Raw genomic sequence first — 16,610 nt, forward strand, 5'->3', positions numbered from 1 at the left:
ATTTCTTTAAGCTTTGCCTTGTTTTTATATGAGTATCATCCCATATAATTTTCCCTCTTCTTGATGGAGCACCTTAAAAATGTAGTTTGCTCTGCTGGATTCAACATTTTAATCTGATGGCCACACTTACCTTTTTTCCTTTGTGGCAGGGGACAGAGGAAAGTAGTTTTTCAAAGATGTATATTTGGGAGTGTAGTGGACTTCACTAAAGAGAAAGGAACCAACCCCATAGTTGCAAGTTAATTCATTTTGATTACGTCTGTCTTAGCACAGTTTATAGCATAGTTGCTGAAGTACTGGAACATAAGTAAATCACAGAGACTGAGAAAAATAGCCTTGCTGTGGCTGCCTAATATTTGGGTACAAGAGAAAATATAATCTGGATTTGCCATGGTTTCAGTTAGAGATTTGATTGTTTCTTCAGCATTGTAACTCAAACACCATTAAACTGCTCAGAATTTTGAAGCCATCCTGATCACTTGCAAACTTAACCTGGTACAGGAGTATTTTGAGCTTTTTTCAAGATGGAAATAGACTGTTACTATCCATTTCTATGTCATTGTAGTCGGCAGTTTCATGAGGAATCCCATTTTTTAAATTATAGCTAGATGATTTCCTATGTTATCTGCATATTATTCATCCTTCTCAGCGCATCCTATGAATCATTATAGGAATGATTCCTATCTGATAACACAGAACCTTAAATCCCTTCTGTGATAATGTGGTAGGTTACATCAATGTTAGCATTATCATTTTGTCTTGAGAAAAAACAAGTTACTGCATATTATTAAAAAAATGGACACATATTTAGCATGAAATATTTTATGGTAGCTGTCCAAGTTTGGGTATGCAGGGCTTACAGAACATTTACTTTTACACCTAGACCGTAAAAGTTGTTTTCCGTATCTTCACTCAAACTTAAGTACAGGCAAGAAGTATAAAAATTACCTGTCACATTATTCACAGGCTAGACCAAGATAGTGTAATACCATGGACCACTAAGTTAATTTAGAAGAAAAATGAAAAGAGGTTTCTTTATAGAAGGCATTTGTATGTAATATATGTAGAAGAGTTTAGAATTTTGACAGTTTGAGATTTTATCCTCTTTAGAGAGAATGCATAATGATTTTTATTTCTGTTGAAATATGCATAACTTTTTGAAGGTAACTTTCACCTTTCATTAGAGCCCTTAAAAGTGATTTTTCGCCCACACTGGTGTAAAACAGAGGCCACTAAAACTTAACTCTTCAATAAGTGTCGTTTCTCAGTTGTTTTTACTGTCTGCCTCTGCTTCCTCCTTTCCCCCCTGTCCTGCCCTCTTTTCTTCCTCTTTTACCACTCTTTTGGGAAATTTACTGCAGTTTCTTGATTTCAGTATTTACACGCTGAGGCTGACACATCATGCACTTCTTTCAAAAGAAATCAATAGCTTTCCAAGTTTTCTTTGTTTTGAGAAAAGAAACAGAGGAGCTGGCCTTGATGGAGAGAACTTAGTCTAGTTTACCAAAAAATAACTCCCGTGTTGCATGCTGCTTTTATCTCTTTCATGTGCTTGTGTTAGTGTAGAGGGAGGGCTTGGGCAGTATGGAGTGGTCTTCAGTGCATCTGGCTTGTGTCTTTTGAAAAGTGAATGGGTAACTGATGGTTATACCAATTTTTGTCTGTGTGGGAACAGTACTGAATGTCTGTAAGTTGTGGGGTTCCGGTGTCAGTGATTAGGAGCACGATTTCAATCTGGTGTTATGGGGACCTTCAGCTGCTGTTTCATTTCTTGGGGTTTTTTTTGTCAAGGTAATGTTTTGAACTGAACATACAAATTCATAGAAATCAGGGTGGCATGGGGAAGTTCTGGGTGTAAACCGTGTGTAAAGGGTCTGGACTCTTTCCAGTCAGCCAGATTGTCCACACTGGTACCTTACCACGAATGTCTTTGTCCCACTGGTGACTGGGAGATTCTGTTTCCTATCATTATTGATTCACTGATTTACTGAGTTGGTTCCAGTTATGACCTTGACATGATGTTTATATTATTTAATTTTAGTTCAGTGAAAAGTGTCTAAGTGATTAGCCTCTGTGAGAAGTTTAATTTAAGTGGAACTTGTAGGAAGCATTTGAAGCGGGGGGAGTATTTTCAAATTTGCAACTTATCAATCATTGCAGCATAGGTAATTCAGCAGTGTAGTTGATGGCCACTGCCTCTATTACCACATGAATAGCTATGTCCATTACCGTTACAACCTCCAGCATGCTGTTTCTTAGATTTCACAAAACAAGCAATGAAAATAAAGTTAATTTCTGCCTACCAGTGAGCTATTATAATTTCTCTGGCTGCCAGAATTTATTAAAAGCTACTGTTTCTTTGAAAGAACAGTTCCCTGTCTCTGTATCTCTGATACAGAATGGACTGCATATGTCAACAGAGCTGAAAACAACCAGTAAACATTTGCAAACTCGAGAAGGACAGATAATCCCCGGTGACAGACACAACATCTGTCTTCTAGCTACAATGTCTGAGCTGCAACTTACCTAGGAATGTAGCATTTATTGTAATGTGAAGTGGCTGGATGTATTGTGAACAAACTCTGGTAACTGTCACTGTAAATTTCTGTCCAATGGTCTCTTACATTCTCTCTTAGCAAATTTCTTGTCAATGATTGTTTATATAGATCATATATATATAAACACACACTTTATTTTTATATGCATATGTTTATATATATAATCAAGGTGGCATTATGGAAGGCAGCAAAGTCTGTGGTGTAGTTTTGACAGCAAATTCTGGGTAAAGTGAGAAATTTAACTCCACAAACACAGCCTTGTACCTCTGTGCGTATATCTAAAGCAAACATGAGTTGTCTGATCTACGATATCTTTTATTGAGAGCCATTTTTGTATCACTAATGTAGTTCCCTGGTCAAACAGTTACAGTGCTTAAAGTCAATCAGTTTTTATGTTCTGAAGTTTCAGATCTCTATATTCCTAATGCTGTCATCTCAACATTTTACATCACATCATTAATCTCACTGTTACTCCATATCCAGATCATTTTCTCCTTTACTTCCAGTATGTCCTCCAGTCCCTTTCCAGACAGGAAAGAGTTAGTTACTGTCTTGAGATTTCTGACTGACTACTTGGATGATCTACGGCTGACCAGGCTCTTCTGGTAAATTTTGTGCTGTTTTTCTTCTGTTATTATTTATGTCCTCCTGGATTAAGTGTCACCCAGTACCAATTAATTTATCAGATCCAAGTATATTTATCAAGAACTTCAATTAGAAGCATCATGGCATCATTTTCTTTGAAGGATCAGACCATATACGAAGACATGGTGTACTTACTTCAGCCTTAGCTGCTCAAAACAGAACTTCCAGGCCTGTGGCATATGCGTGAATGTCCTTAGAAGAGAATTAACACCAGTTGTTTGACCCTGATATTCCCGGGAGATTCGTACCCTAAACAGAAGCCATATTTCCCCTTCTTTATCTAGACTAATAGGGAGTTTGTATAACAGCAGTGTGTTGTGATGATCTGCAATTTGGTAGCTTTTCCATCTAAAAATATGGCTCTGCGTGGCTCCCCTCCTTCCCTGCTTTACTCCTCCTCCCCTTTCTCCCTGGTATATGTTAAATTTTTTAAGGAAATACACAGCTGGTAGCTGCCCATGGGGAGTTACGGGAGATGTTTCATGCATGTATGAAAGAATCAAAGTACTGGTGTGCTTAGAATACCAGAGAACACCAGAAATTCTTTGCTAAGGAGCAAACGTGTATCAGCCTCAGAATGGCAGATTGCTTGGGAACCCAGGATTTCCTTTTTCTAAACTGTCTCTGGAGAGTTTGGTGCTGTTGCATTTGCTGCTGGGAGATTTTATTAACTTTGTAGTAGAACTTTATGGTCTACAAGTTGTAGCAATGGGAGTTAGATGTGTTAACATGAAGAGAGAGGTTTCATTTTTGTTCATGGACAAGTGATGAACTGCCAGTGTGTAACAAAAGATAGTTCGAACAGTCCCCAGTAGATTGTCTTGGGACTACTTTTGAAGGTAGGTCCAAACCACAGCTGCTTGTCTGTCTTGCCTTTCTCACTCATGGGCTATGCTGTCTTTATAATAGCTATGCTTTTGTTTATTCATACTATATTTCTTCTAACCACCATGTTTTCTCTTTTCCATCCGTCTTTAGCATAAATTAGTGATTTTTAATTTCTCAGTACATTCAGGGGTTACTCAGTGTAGTACTCACCAGTACTACATTAATACATTAGTCCATCTGTTCACTTGGACGCTAATTTAGTTGAATTTGGTAGCGAGAGCATGCTGAAATTGTTAAGGTTAATGACTCAATGTTTTACAAGACAAAATACATCTGATGTTCAATTGATCGCTTGAGTTGTTTTATTGAATAATATGAATATTTAGTTACTTAATTTCATGGAAGAGCATCTTTGTTATTCCACTAATCTTAGTGAAACCGATGATCTCCTCATCAGTTGGATACATTACTTTGCTCCAAAAGAATCTGTTTGGTCTCACAAATCCTAGCGCTTTGATGTCCCAAACATTCCACAGTGCATCCAGGAGGGGAAAATTCTTTTCGTAAACCTGCCGTACAGTAACAAAAATGCACAGCTTCTTTAGCATTCACACTGCATGAATACATGTTGTTGCTGTAAACTCTGTCCTTGCAGATTCTCTCATAGGCTCTTCATTTTCCTGGAGTTGACTGAGGACTGTTGAAAGTCAATGGAAGACAGACAGCCCGGAAGTTAACAAGGTCAATGGGATATGGGAAAACGTGAGAAATTTGCTTAGACACCAATTATTGCTTCTGCTTGATAGCCTACTGAAGCATCTAGTTACTGAAAACATGTATTATCTAAGGGTAGAAGGCACTGAATTATCTGTCCTCCCTGGAGAAGTAAGTGGTGTATTGCGTTCAAGATAACATTTTACCATTGTTGTTCTGAGTGGCTAAATTCAACAGACTAAGTAAAAATCTTCTGGCAGAGTATCTGGAATAAGTACCAGAATTTGTTTTGTGTCAGCAGATATTGGTAGTGTGGCACTCAGCTTTGTCTTTTAATGCTTTGGAAGAAAAAAATCAAGATCACTGGACTATCGAACAGCTGTGATTTGAGTCGATACATTCTCTCAAATAAAATTTGCAATGTTTGATGTATCTTATCATGGCCATTAAAGAACTGTTTAATAAGGCTTTTGATAAATAAATATTGTCTTTGAAGACATCATTGTTGTTCTTAGCAAAAGCCAATTCTGATTCTTACTGCAAAATGGTGAGCTTCCCACCTACACAATGTCTGTCCAGTGGATAAAATCAGATTTCTTCATTCAGCGTAATAACTTAAATATTTTTTTAAAGCACTAAAAATAAAAAATGCAAACAAGAAGCATCGAATCAGGAAATAAAAGCATTGTGCTTTATAATATTTGTGATTATAAAAGACATTGTCACTGGGATTCATGGGTTATAGCAGGACATTGTTAGGATGATCTTACTGGCACTGCATGTTTTCCGCGTAATTTGAATGCTCACAGTTGATGATAAAATGTTACAAAATGTTCTCGCATCCTTCACACCACACATCCAAGAAAAGATGTTCTCTCTTACATGTAGAGAATCTGAACTGAGCCTCCTATTTCTAACCTTCTGAAGCTTTGGGAAGATCCTCTGTGAGGTTCCAGATTTCTGGCTTGGGCTGCTTCCTCCTGCTTAAACTGCTGATTCTGCCTTCAGTTTAAAAAGCATCAGGGGAAAACTCTAGAGAGGAATAAAGCTATGCAAAGTACCCTGATATCTTAAAAGTTGCTTTCTTTGTGCTGCGGTCTGTGAATATATAGCTTTACAGTGATTATTTCAATTCACTTATTCTAAGGTAAGGAAGAAAACATTAAATTAAAAGAGATGAGAGGAAAGTGCTTATATTCTTTTCCTGTCTGATGACTGTTGGCTTGAGTTTTTCTGGCTACAGTTGAGTTGAATAATAAAATAAATTGCGCAGCAGTGATTCCAATTCTGCCTCTTCTGTTTTCTGTGTAGTCTGATTTGGCAGGTCTTGCTTATTTTGTCCAGCATCTGGTGACATCACAAAGTCAGTGCGCATCTTTACCAGAACATTAAAACAGAAAAAAGATTTTGTTTTCTTTCTTTTCTAAAAGATCTTCAGTAAACTGAAATGGTAAAAATACCAAAGAAAAGCCTCTTGTCAGAAACTCCTTCTGACATGCCCATTTTCACAAAGTAGGGTCATTCTGACTTTGAATGAGATTTTTGACACACGTTAGGCTGTGGCAACTGCAAAGCTTTGCTTTCTAAAAATAGTTTAAAAGCATACACATCTTTAGTTTCATTTAAGTAATAACCAGTGAAAAACAACTTTTATATCACTTTATAATCCTTTGTGGACTTTTTTGGGGGAATATTTAATTAGATATCAAGAGCATTTGCTAGAAAGGGAAAAGTCACCCTACTAGTGTGACAGAGAGGCATGCACTCTCTTCTGCGATATATTTGCAGCTTTAAGGGCCTTTAGTAGTGAGAAATCCTATATGCCCTACGTTAATGCCTGGTGTTATTCCATCGATTCAGTTTAACCCACACATTAGAGAACCACATTTCGGCTTCGGTATATTCTAAGCTAGATAATCCACTATTTCAGTAAATCTATTTTAAAATCTGCTTCAGTCTGCAGCACCCTCCCAAACTAAAAGTATTCTAGATAGCTGATGATAAGCCATATTTTAGTCTATGAGATACCCTTTTCCATTACTCTCTTTTTGATCCTTCTTCCAGTCAAATCTCTGGTTCAATCTCTTACACCCTGCCAGGAAAAAAAGGAAAATGGAGAAGAGACGGTCTTTCAGCCTAGCCGAGGTGAAACACCTGTTTCACAAAGGAATACAATTGTATATTTGCTGCCAAGACACCATATGCCAATTGCTTGACTTAGGGTAAAATGGAAGAAGGAATTGGTGAGAGCCTGCAGTGCAGATTTCAGAGGTATTTTTGTTCTGCTCACTGCTCTCTCTTTATCTTTTCCTCTGACGGGGCTTTTTCCTTCATGCTATGACAAATTTTTGGCAATGGTTTTGAATACAGATGCAGACAAGTCCTCATGCAATTGTGAGCTTCTGGATTTCTGGGTAATAGTTTTGGGCACTAGCATAACTTTATAGTGTGTGCTCTGCAGGCGAATTCAACCTCCCAACTAAACTGGTTTCCCAGGTTGATTCTGAAGGTAAGCACTGATTACTGGCTTTGTGTTTTAGTGACCAGACGCTGCATGTTTGTGTGTGTCCCTCAGGTTGCTGCAATTCTGCTCTTCATGCTGTTGTATTACAAAAAGGCAGAAAGAGTGAAACAAGTTAATAACTCATAGAACAGACACAGCATATATATATATATGTGGATGGGTAACAGATTATATTCTCAGTCCTGATGCAGCACAAGCTTTATACCCCTAAATTCTCCTCTGCTAGACATTATTCTTTGGCCTATGTGAAGAAAATAAACAGCTTTCTCTTAGCTTTCATCTTGCTTTTGTGTATTTGCTTTGCAGACTTTAGCACTGTTAGATTAGCATGTTTATACTGTTTGGCCTACCTGTACAAATTTCAGAAGGATTTTTGCTCTCGCTGCTTGCTCTCTGCTGTACCTTCCTAAGAGACTTTTACTTTTGTGCAGTACAAAATTGGTGGCACAAATATTGTGAAGTGCTGAAGGGCTAAGCTGGCACAAATATGGACAATACAGGCAAATATTAACAAGGGTGAAGTCAAACTGATTAAAGAACTTTAGTCTAAAGACTGGGTTTTTTTCCAGATTGAGCATTATTGCTAAGTGGAGAAACCTCCACTGCATGTTACTTTCAAAAAAAGAACAACAAAACAACAACAGAAAAACCCCACAAAAATCCCACATTCTGGAGTTATTTGTGTATTATTCACCAGGTTAAGTACAGAGGGATGTTTTCTTATAAATGCTGGGGAATATTCAGCAGGCAAGAAAAATCTATTCAGGTATGGAATGAGAGCATATTAAGGAATTCTTAGTTACATAATTTGGGTTTCCTAACTGGTAGTTTAACTGTTTCTAAAGTAATAGTCTAGAAAACGGGACTCTGTTGTGGATGCAGCATAGTCCTGGCCTAGTAAAGGAAATTATCTGTTGTATGTACCACAGAACTATTTCCAATTCTAAGACAGTGTGGTAAATTTGATTTTTTTTTTTTTTTAATGACAGCAAAATAGATCTCTAAAGTATGTCTTGGTATTTACTCTGTTTTACATTACATCACCAGAACTGCTGTGGGATTTTATTCATGATTTAAAATGCATTGGTTGAAAGTTGGCATATAAATTGAAGGTACGCTATGAGGCGGTACACAAGGGATGGCAAATTTAGTACCTTTAGAAGGTGAAGCATTCTGTTCACTTAATTAGTTGAGGAAGGATAAGATAAGTTAGAAAAATGAGTCTAGTAAATCAGAAGTGAATTTTAGTGCAAGTGTCCGTCATGAATAAGCAAGAGTAAGCCAGGTTTGGGGTTTTAAGGGTTTTTTCCCTGCATTTTCGATCCCCATTTAATCGATTCATAAATCAATTAATTACTGTCACAAGACCCAAGGGCAGCAGGAAATTGGGTTCAAATTAAAAAGAAAAGGAGGCAATTTGTTTTAAGATTGAAAGTTGAATGTTCAATCGAAGTTTAATCAGAAGTGACCCATTATTTGAAAAGTGGAACATCAATGTCTTTCTGATTTCACAGAATGCTTCATTAAATGAGTATTGAAAAGATCAGGTTAACTGATCATTCCAGAAGGAAGATGAGACAAATTGGGGGCGGGGCGGGGATTGGAAGCCTGCTTCTAAAGACATGTTATGTTTGTTCATTTCCGAAGAGCTCGTAGAGAAACCAAATCATTACACTGGGAATTCAAGGATTATTGGCGTGGTCCTTTCTAGATTGTACAGATGGTATGATAAAAACATAGCTTTGTATCAGAAGAGCAAATGTTCTTAATCCATTTAGATAGCTATGTACCTAAAGAACAATTTACAAAAGGCAATAAACAGCAAGGAGAAAATTTTCAAGGGCATGACTGGAAGTTGGGCCTCCTAAATTTTAGGGTGTCTCACAGTGGTCTGACCTTGAAAAAGTTTGTCCATAAATTGGTATCATCTTGCAAGCATTCAGCTGCACAATACGTAGAACACTCTGCACACTGTACAAAGTGAGGGTGATACTAGTGCCTGACTAGAAGTGAAGGCAGATGAATTTTGTTTAGGCAGTGAGTGTCAGAGAGTACAAGGACAGCAACTGTAGCTGTAACTCCTACCGTGGATGAAAAACAAAGGAATAATACAGTTGGGTTTAGTGCTCTTTGGATTAGCATGTCTTTCTTAGTGTGTATTTACTAGAAATTTGCTTAGCAAATTGCTGTTAAAAAAAACCCACAACCCAACATTTGCTTGCTATTGTGAGCTTACTGAAAGAATAAATGAGGAGTCTGATTCAGTTTCTCGCTGTTGGAAAGTGTTGCTCTTGCTGTTAAATGCTGAGAGGTACTCTTGAAACGTCATCTAGACTCGTATCTCTGTCATGTGCTCCTGGGATAAAGAGGGGGCTTCTGTTACTTGGAAAGTTTATACAGCTTTCTCTGATGACCATAGTGCTTGAAAGACAAAAAAAGGCAAGAGAAATGGAATAGGTGTGCCTTTCTAGTAGTTCTTTATGGAGGTGTCTTTTATGAAAAAAAACCAAAAGGAACAGCAACTGTTTCAAACGTTTCCTTTTATAAGTGCAAAGCAAGGTATTTCAGATGTCAGCAAGTTATTTCATATAGTAATCTTGGATTAACTATTTGCAAGTATTATCTGTCTGTACACACATAATAATATATGTTATCTATAAATATGTACAAATAGAAAATTGTAGTAATTTGCTTTATTTCATGTGCACTCCATAGGAAAGGCTTTGTTTTCTGGGCAGAAAGCTTAACCATGCAAAAATACTCAAGCCTGCTTAAAGCAGTGATTCTGTATGACTCCTTTTCAGGATCTTAGCAAGCAGGGTCTTGGTTCCATCATGAGCAAAATGACTTGCCACTTGTGATGACAAAATGTGTTTTGAGTTATTTGCTGATCATTGCTTACTTACGTTGTGTTCCTTTAAAAGGCAGCAGTTGAGGCAGTAGCAAAGGCTACCTGTTTGCCTTGCCCAGCTGCTGTGCTCTCGACTAGGTTGGAAGCCTTTGGAGGGCGGGTTGATTGTTCAGTGGCTTTCAGAGAAGGAGCATACCAATCTGGGAGTTTTCCAGAGCATAGATGAGGCAAGCAAAAGAGAGCGCAAGTGGGCTGGTGTGGGAGGGGCACAGTAATAAAAATCAGAAAGACCCCCACCCAAACCTTTCAATACAGAAGGGACTGATGAGACGAGCAGGGAGCATATTTGTAGTCTGACAACAAGATGGGTAGGAAAAAAAAAAACAACACCTCTTTTCCTGGGGATCCTAGCAGGGGCTGTGCTGAGTTTGTTGCAAAGTGGAAAGTCACTAAAGGGTTGCTGGGCTGAGGAAGAACCTAAAGATAATGACTCCTTGTGCAAAGAAACAACAGGCAAAGTTATTTACAAAGTGTTTTTTATTTTGTTGGACTTTGGCTTTTTAATAAAGGCTGTTGTCCTGGATTCAGTTCTCATAAAACCTAGTTTTAAAGAAAAATAGTTTGTCTTTTCAGGTGTTTGCCTCCAGGAAGATACCAGGACTGATCTACATCAGAGCTCTAGCTGACTTGGGGTTCAGTCACACCACTCACTTGTGTAATTTAAACACTTATGACCTAGTATTTCTTTCCATTTAAGTTGTGTAAGAGAAGCAAGACCTTCTGCACCGTGAAGGCACCTAAATTAAGAGAATGGGTATGAATGGATACTTTCAGTGTTTGTATCTCTCACCATTGAATGCGAGGTGAGTGTAGGACGACTAGAATCCGAACCCATGCTCTGCAGGTGTGTGTCTAGAGTAGGGTGGGATAAAAGCCGGTTAAGCGTTGTTTCCCTGCTTTATAGGCATCTGATCCATCAAGTTTTAGATTCCAGAGAAAGAATATTTGTCTAGATGGAGTGATAATCTGATCCTGTGTAGCAAATCAAATTCAGTAATCATTCCCTTCACTGACTCTCAGTAAGGGAGAATGAATGAATTCAAGAATGAATATTAATAATGTAATTCTTTTTAAGTTATTGATTGCAATTATGTGAATGATGATGAACAGCATTAGCACCACCGCAGCAGAATGACAGTGTTCCTCAACCTCCCCCCAGTCAAATGGCATGGCTCTGTAAACTAGTGTGCAAACTTAAAACAAAGATGAATAGGTGTTATGAATTAATCTTGAAGTATGTATTTTATCTTTATAATAAATGACTTTGTGCATCTTCTCCCTGAGTTCTATTAAAAAAAAAGATTGACTTCATTTATTATTCTGATACTTCTGTGACAAATTATACAACACACAGATGCATCACTGAACACAAAAATTTGTATGAGTCAGTGCTAATTATATATATATATATATTTTTTTTTTTTTTTTTAAAGAAAGGGGGGGGGGTTTAAAGAAAGTGGTGGGAGCTTACTACCAGAAATAATCTTCTAGAAATCTGTGGAAATACTGATAGAATTTGATCATGGAGGCATTATTTTGTAGAAAAAATTAACAAGCAGACTTACCAGCAATGTAACATACCTTTTTGAGACATACCTTTCACTGAGTTTTCTTGAACATGTCTATGAGACATGTCACACTGTTCAAAGAAGCTTAATTTAGCTGTGAATGTACTAGCTGAGGAAGTGGATTGAGCATCTGTAGGGAACTATGCCTAAGTTGAGTAGTTTTGAGTAGAGCATATTGGCATATCACATCACTGATATGATTGTAACGCATTTGTGTCCCTCACTTGTTTGGGGAGAGAGCTAACAGTGCTGTGCCCAATTGAGAACTAGCTCTTGGATCCATGCAATGTACTGCATTGTGTAGTACAAACATAATTCCGATTCAACGGGCATGTATCAGATACCAGTATTTTATCCCCCAGGGGTACATGAGTAAGATACTTTATATTGTTTGTTTCGAGGAGGAGGGTAGGGTTTTTTCTCTGCTTCTTTTTAACTTCTTTTGTTTGAATTGAAGTTAACAGCTCTTTTAGCTAAAGTACTATTTTTCTTCAGTCTTTGTATGGCTTAGAACCCAGCATGCGAGAGAGCAAAGCTCAGTCACATAAGAAGAGATTGTACAAGCCAGAACAAAGCATCTAAATTGTTTGTCTCTCTCATTTGCTCACTTCCTGATGTTTAAAACAATAAACCCTACAGAGTGTTTTTAGCAAGTGAAAAGATAGTGGAGTGCCAACCTTACGAATCAATCCTGTTAAAGCTCAGATCGTTTTTAATATTTTTTTAACCAAAGCTTTGTTTGGCCACTGCTCAGCACGCGATCTCTGAATGCAAATAACTTTATGGCTGTTGAAGAATGTGCTGGGCATCATTACCAAGTTTAATGCCCCTAAAAAGGGGCTTCACTTCTTGTCAGTACAGAGTATGAGTGTCTTTTGGAGTACAAGGACAGAAGCTATTGAAGATCAGTATATAACAAGAGGCAGAAGCTGAAAAAATATTAGTCTAGTAGATATGGGAAGCTGGTATTTGAAAAGGACATGCTTTCAGAACATTGCAATATTGCCTCACAGGCTGGGAAATAATCTAAACCAGAAAAATTATTCATCTTAAATACAGGACCATGGGCTTCTGTGAATTTTATTTGGAATTCAATCTGAAAAGACTCTAGACATTTTTCAAAATTATTTTTGTAGAGATGTAATCGTAGTATAATCTCATGATGATTTAGGCATTTCTGAGCCAGGTATATTGTCAGCTTCTTATTTCTGCTAGTACTATTTTATACGTAAATTCATAGAACATAAAAATTGCACTCAGAATTGGGATATTCTCTTATTGGGTCCTATGTAAAGCTCCAGAACTAGCATATGTAGAATGTTATGATTATGAATCTGGCAAAATTTATTCATTTCGTGAGTCACACTCTTCTGCTTAACCTTTCTTAATGGATATGTTTTCTTTTATTACTGTCCCTCTCCAGAAAAAAAAGTGGCATTAAAAGACGCGTGCAAAATGTTAGTTCTAGGACTAGCCTAACTTAACCTGAAACTGGATGCTTCCCTAGAGATTCTGCCAGGGCTGTCAAACAAAGCACAAGACTAGTTTCCCAGCACTCAGATGCAAAGACAAGCTACAGGAAGTATGTTAATGAGAGGCTTGCAGTCGCTCTGCAGTCCCCAGTCGATCTCTCTGATAAGCCTGTATGTGATTCTATGTGGCACACAGTGCATTGTACACTAAATACAAAATACAATAAAGGGCCTTAGGATATTCTAGCTAAACACAATAATATACTTAGGTGCTGGCATACAAAATTAAAATCAAAACCCAGAATAAGATTCATGGACAAGGAAAGATTTAGGCCTTCCAAAAGGCGATACAAAATATTATGATGCTGAACTCAGATGCTTAGAGCTAACCAGAGTTTGGCAGAGGGCTTGAGGTTAAGTTTTGTTCCTCTTCAGGACATAGGTAAATGCAGTGGATGCATCTCTGGTTATTTGTGCATCAGAGTTCGCTTTGAAGAGTATGTTTAGAAGAACTGCTCATAGCTAGTACATTTTAGAATGGCATGATACTCATGCACTGTCACATCCTCCTGCTGATCTCTGAAATAACTTTGGCCATAGTTTCTGTGCTTTTGTACTGAACTCATTGCTGTTGGTGAACAGTGAGTGTATTCAAAGTATGCTTACCAAGTCAAGCATCTCCATCCATCAAGGTGCACCTCTACACCTATTTTTATACCAGGTGGGGATTAGATGGGCACTAGGTTCCTAGCTTTTCTGAGAGGGACAGTTCACATCATGCTTAAAGAGCAAAACTAGAGGTGCTCTGCAAAAGCAAGGATAATTTTAGCATATGTGTCTCAGGAGTTATAGGGATGTAGAAAAAGATTTTTCTTTTCAGATTAGTTTCTGGGTTATTATAGCAGGTTCAGGAACATAGGTTTAAAATAATTCCCATTTTAGTCATCTGTGCGCCTTTGAGGCGCAGGGTTTTGTTTTGTATTGTTTTGCTTTTTTTCAGTCCACACCTGGATATCAGTTTGTTGTTTCCTTGTGACAGCAAATATGCAACCTAACTTCTTGCTTTCTTACAGTACAAGAAGAGATGAACATCTTGTACAAATAATATATTGATTGCCTGGTGTTGAAAAGACTGGTCGACCTAAAGGATATAATTCTAGGGAATTGGCCAAAACCCCATATTATGTAGATGGTATTGTATACAGAAGTAGGATGGTTGCAGAAGATAAAAGTATATTCTTTGATTATTGTGTTTACGTTTCTTCTGAAGGCTAAATCATAGCATATTTAATAAAATGTCTGATTGCTGCCTAGCTCAGAATGAAATCTGTGTGGATATTTTTTCTTCCTCTAGGCAAAATTTTTAGCTGCTTTGGGAAGCATAATTACAAAGACAACTGCCATTCCAGAAATAAAGTAATAAGACTTAAGGTTTTTTGCCTCTTTCGGGGACTTGGAATCAGTTAATTAGATCAGTGAAATAAGTTCTAATAATCGGCAAAACTTAAAAACAATTTGAAGGGTTTTTTAATCTCTGAACAAAATCCAGTAAACATTTGAAGGCGGAAATCAATGTGGAATCCTAAAAGGCTTCTTATTTCTTTCTCACAGAATTCTAGCTTTCTCTCCGAAGCTCTTTTTCCTGTACATACAACAAAAACTGAAGAGCTGGATCCCTCCTTCAGCCTACATGAGACCATTGCAAAGGTAACAGAAATGGAGATCTCATTTACACATACTTTCTTTCACATGGCCAAATTTAAATTTGTTAATAATTCTGAAAGATAATCTATTTTTTCCTGTGAATACTTTGAATTTAGTTAAAAGTTGTGGAGTTGTTTTCATTGAGATTCACCTTTGGAATAGTCTTTACTGTTATATTGGTCAACTTGCGTGATCAAAACACTTTATGTGCAAATGCTTAATTTTATGTGATTCAGTTGTATTTTGCATGGTTCACATTAAACTTATTGCATGAATGCAAGGCATTGAGCCCCACTAGATGGCAGGAAGTAACAAGTTTGTTGCTGTCAATTTTGTCAGTGAAGAGGGCTCTCTGAGGGCACCTTCGCATGCACAGATACTTGGTTTTACAAGCTGTCACAGTGATGCTCACATGGGAGGAAGGGGTGGCCATTCCATGATTCTGGAGAGTGCTCTACAGAGGGGACGCTCCCAAAGTTAATATGTTCTGGCTCCCCTCTTGTCACGCCAATATAATACTCCGTCCATGTTATTTATTAATACAATCAAAATTGTTCCTTGCTCTAAAGTGCTCTTTCTTCACTCTGTCCACTCAGCAAGCCCTATTTCTACAAAGAGACATGACTACAGATTAGTCCAACTTAATGGATTTGTGCACGTCTTATAATTGGCTTTCTTATAAACCAGAGCTATGTAGACCTCACAAACAGATTTCTTTGTTTATTCGGCAAGACTTTTTAGCAAAGCAGCTGCTGTTAAAACATTTCTTTTGGCAACAACAAAAATGAATTCACAAAGATCAGCAATGTGCAGATTTAGCATATAGGCAGATCAGCATCTTTGGCAAAACAGACAGTGACTGATCTTGGGGTTTTTAGGGGTTTTCTTGTTTGTTTGCTTGGGTGTTGTTTTTTTTTTAAAAAAAGAAGCACATATTCCTAGACATTCTTTTGAAGTTTGGTAGAGTCTGACAGTTAAGGAACAATTACAAGACAAGAGTCTTCTCTGAAGCCCTTTTAATGGAATTGATGGTTTTTAAGCCATCTTTGATGCCAAAGTGACTGAAAAGATTCACCAAATTTCTTCCCAAAGACTGAGAGAAGTAGGTATGTGATTATTTACTGCATAATTAATGTATGATTCACTAATTAGTGTGTGATGGGCCATGTGTAATCTGAATAATCTGTATTTTACTATTTGCTCTATAATGTTGACTAACAGAAGTATTTATTACATAGTTGACTTGAAGCATTTTGATACTGTTTAAATCATTAAAAATTATTTTAAGTAGGTTCATAGAATCATAGAATCATAAAGGTTGGAAAAGACCTCTAAGATCATTGAGTCCAACCGTCAACCCAACACCACCATGCCCACTAAACCGTGTCCCTCAGCACCACATCTACACGTCCTTTAAATACTTCCAGGGATGGTGACTCAACCACTTCCCTGGGCAGCCTGTTCCAATGTTTAACCACTCTTTCAGGAAAGAAATTTTTCCTGACGTCCAATCTAAACCTCCCCTGGCACAAGTTGAGGCCATTTCCTCTCATCCTTTCGCCAGTTACTTGGGAGAAGAGACCGACACCCACCTCGCTACAACCTCCTTTCAGGTAGTTGTAGAGAGCGATGAGGTCTCCCCTCAGCCTCCTTTTCTCCAGGCTAAACAACCCCAGCTCCCTCAGC

General features: G+C 37.7%; 1 protein-coding gene across 1 annotated transcript in view; it reads left to right on the forward strand.

Annotated features, from left to right (window-relative positions):
• Positions 1–16,610, forward strand: part of LOC103914987 (inactive N-acetylated-alpha-linked acidic dipeptidase-like protein 2) — a 149,483-nt gene that overhangs the window by 61,792 nt on the left and 71,081 nt on the right. Inside the window, exon 8 of the mRNA XM_009321731.1 lies at positions 14,832–14,927. Coding sequence (XP_009320006.1) covers positions 14,832–14,927 — 96 coding nt within the window. The remainder of the gene's footprint in view (positions 1–14,831; positions 14,928–16,610) is intronic.

Source organism: Pygoscelis adeliae, unplaced genomic scaffold (assembly GCF_000699105.1).
Source record: "Pygoscelis adeliae isolate BGI_AS28 unplaced genomic scaffold, ASM69910v1 Scaffold223, whole genome shotgun sequence".
Lineage (NCBI taxonomy): Eukaryota > Metazoa > Chordata > Aves > Sphenisciformes > Spheniscidae > Pygoscelis > Pygoscelis adeliae.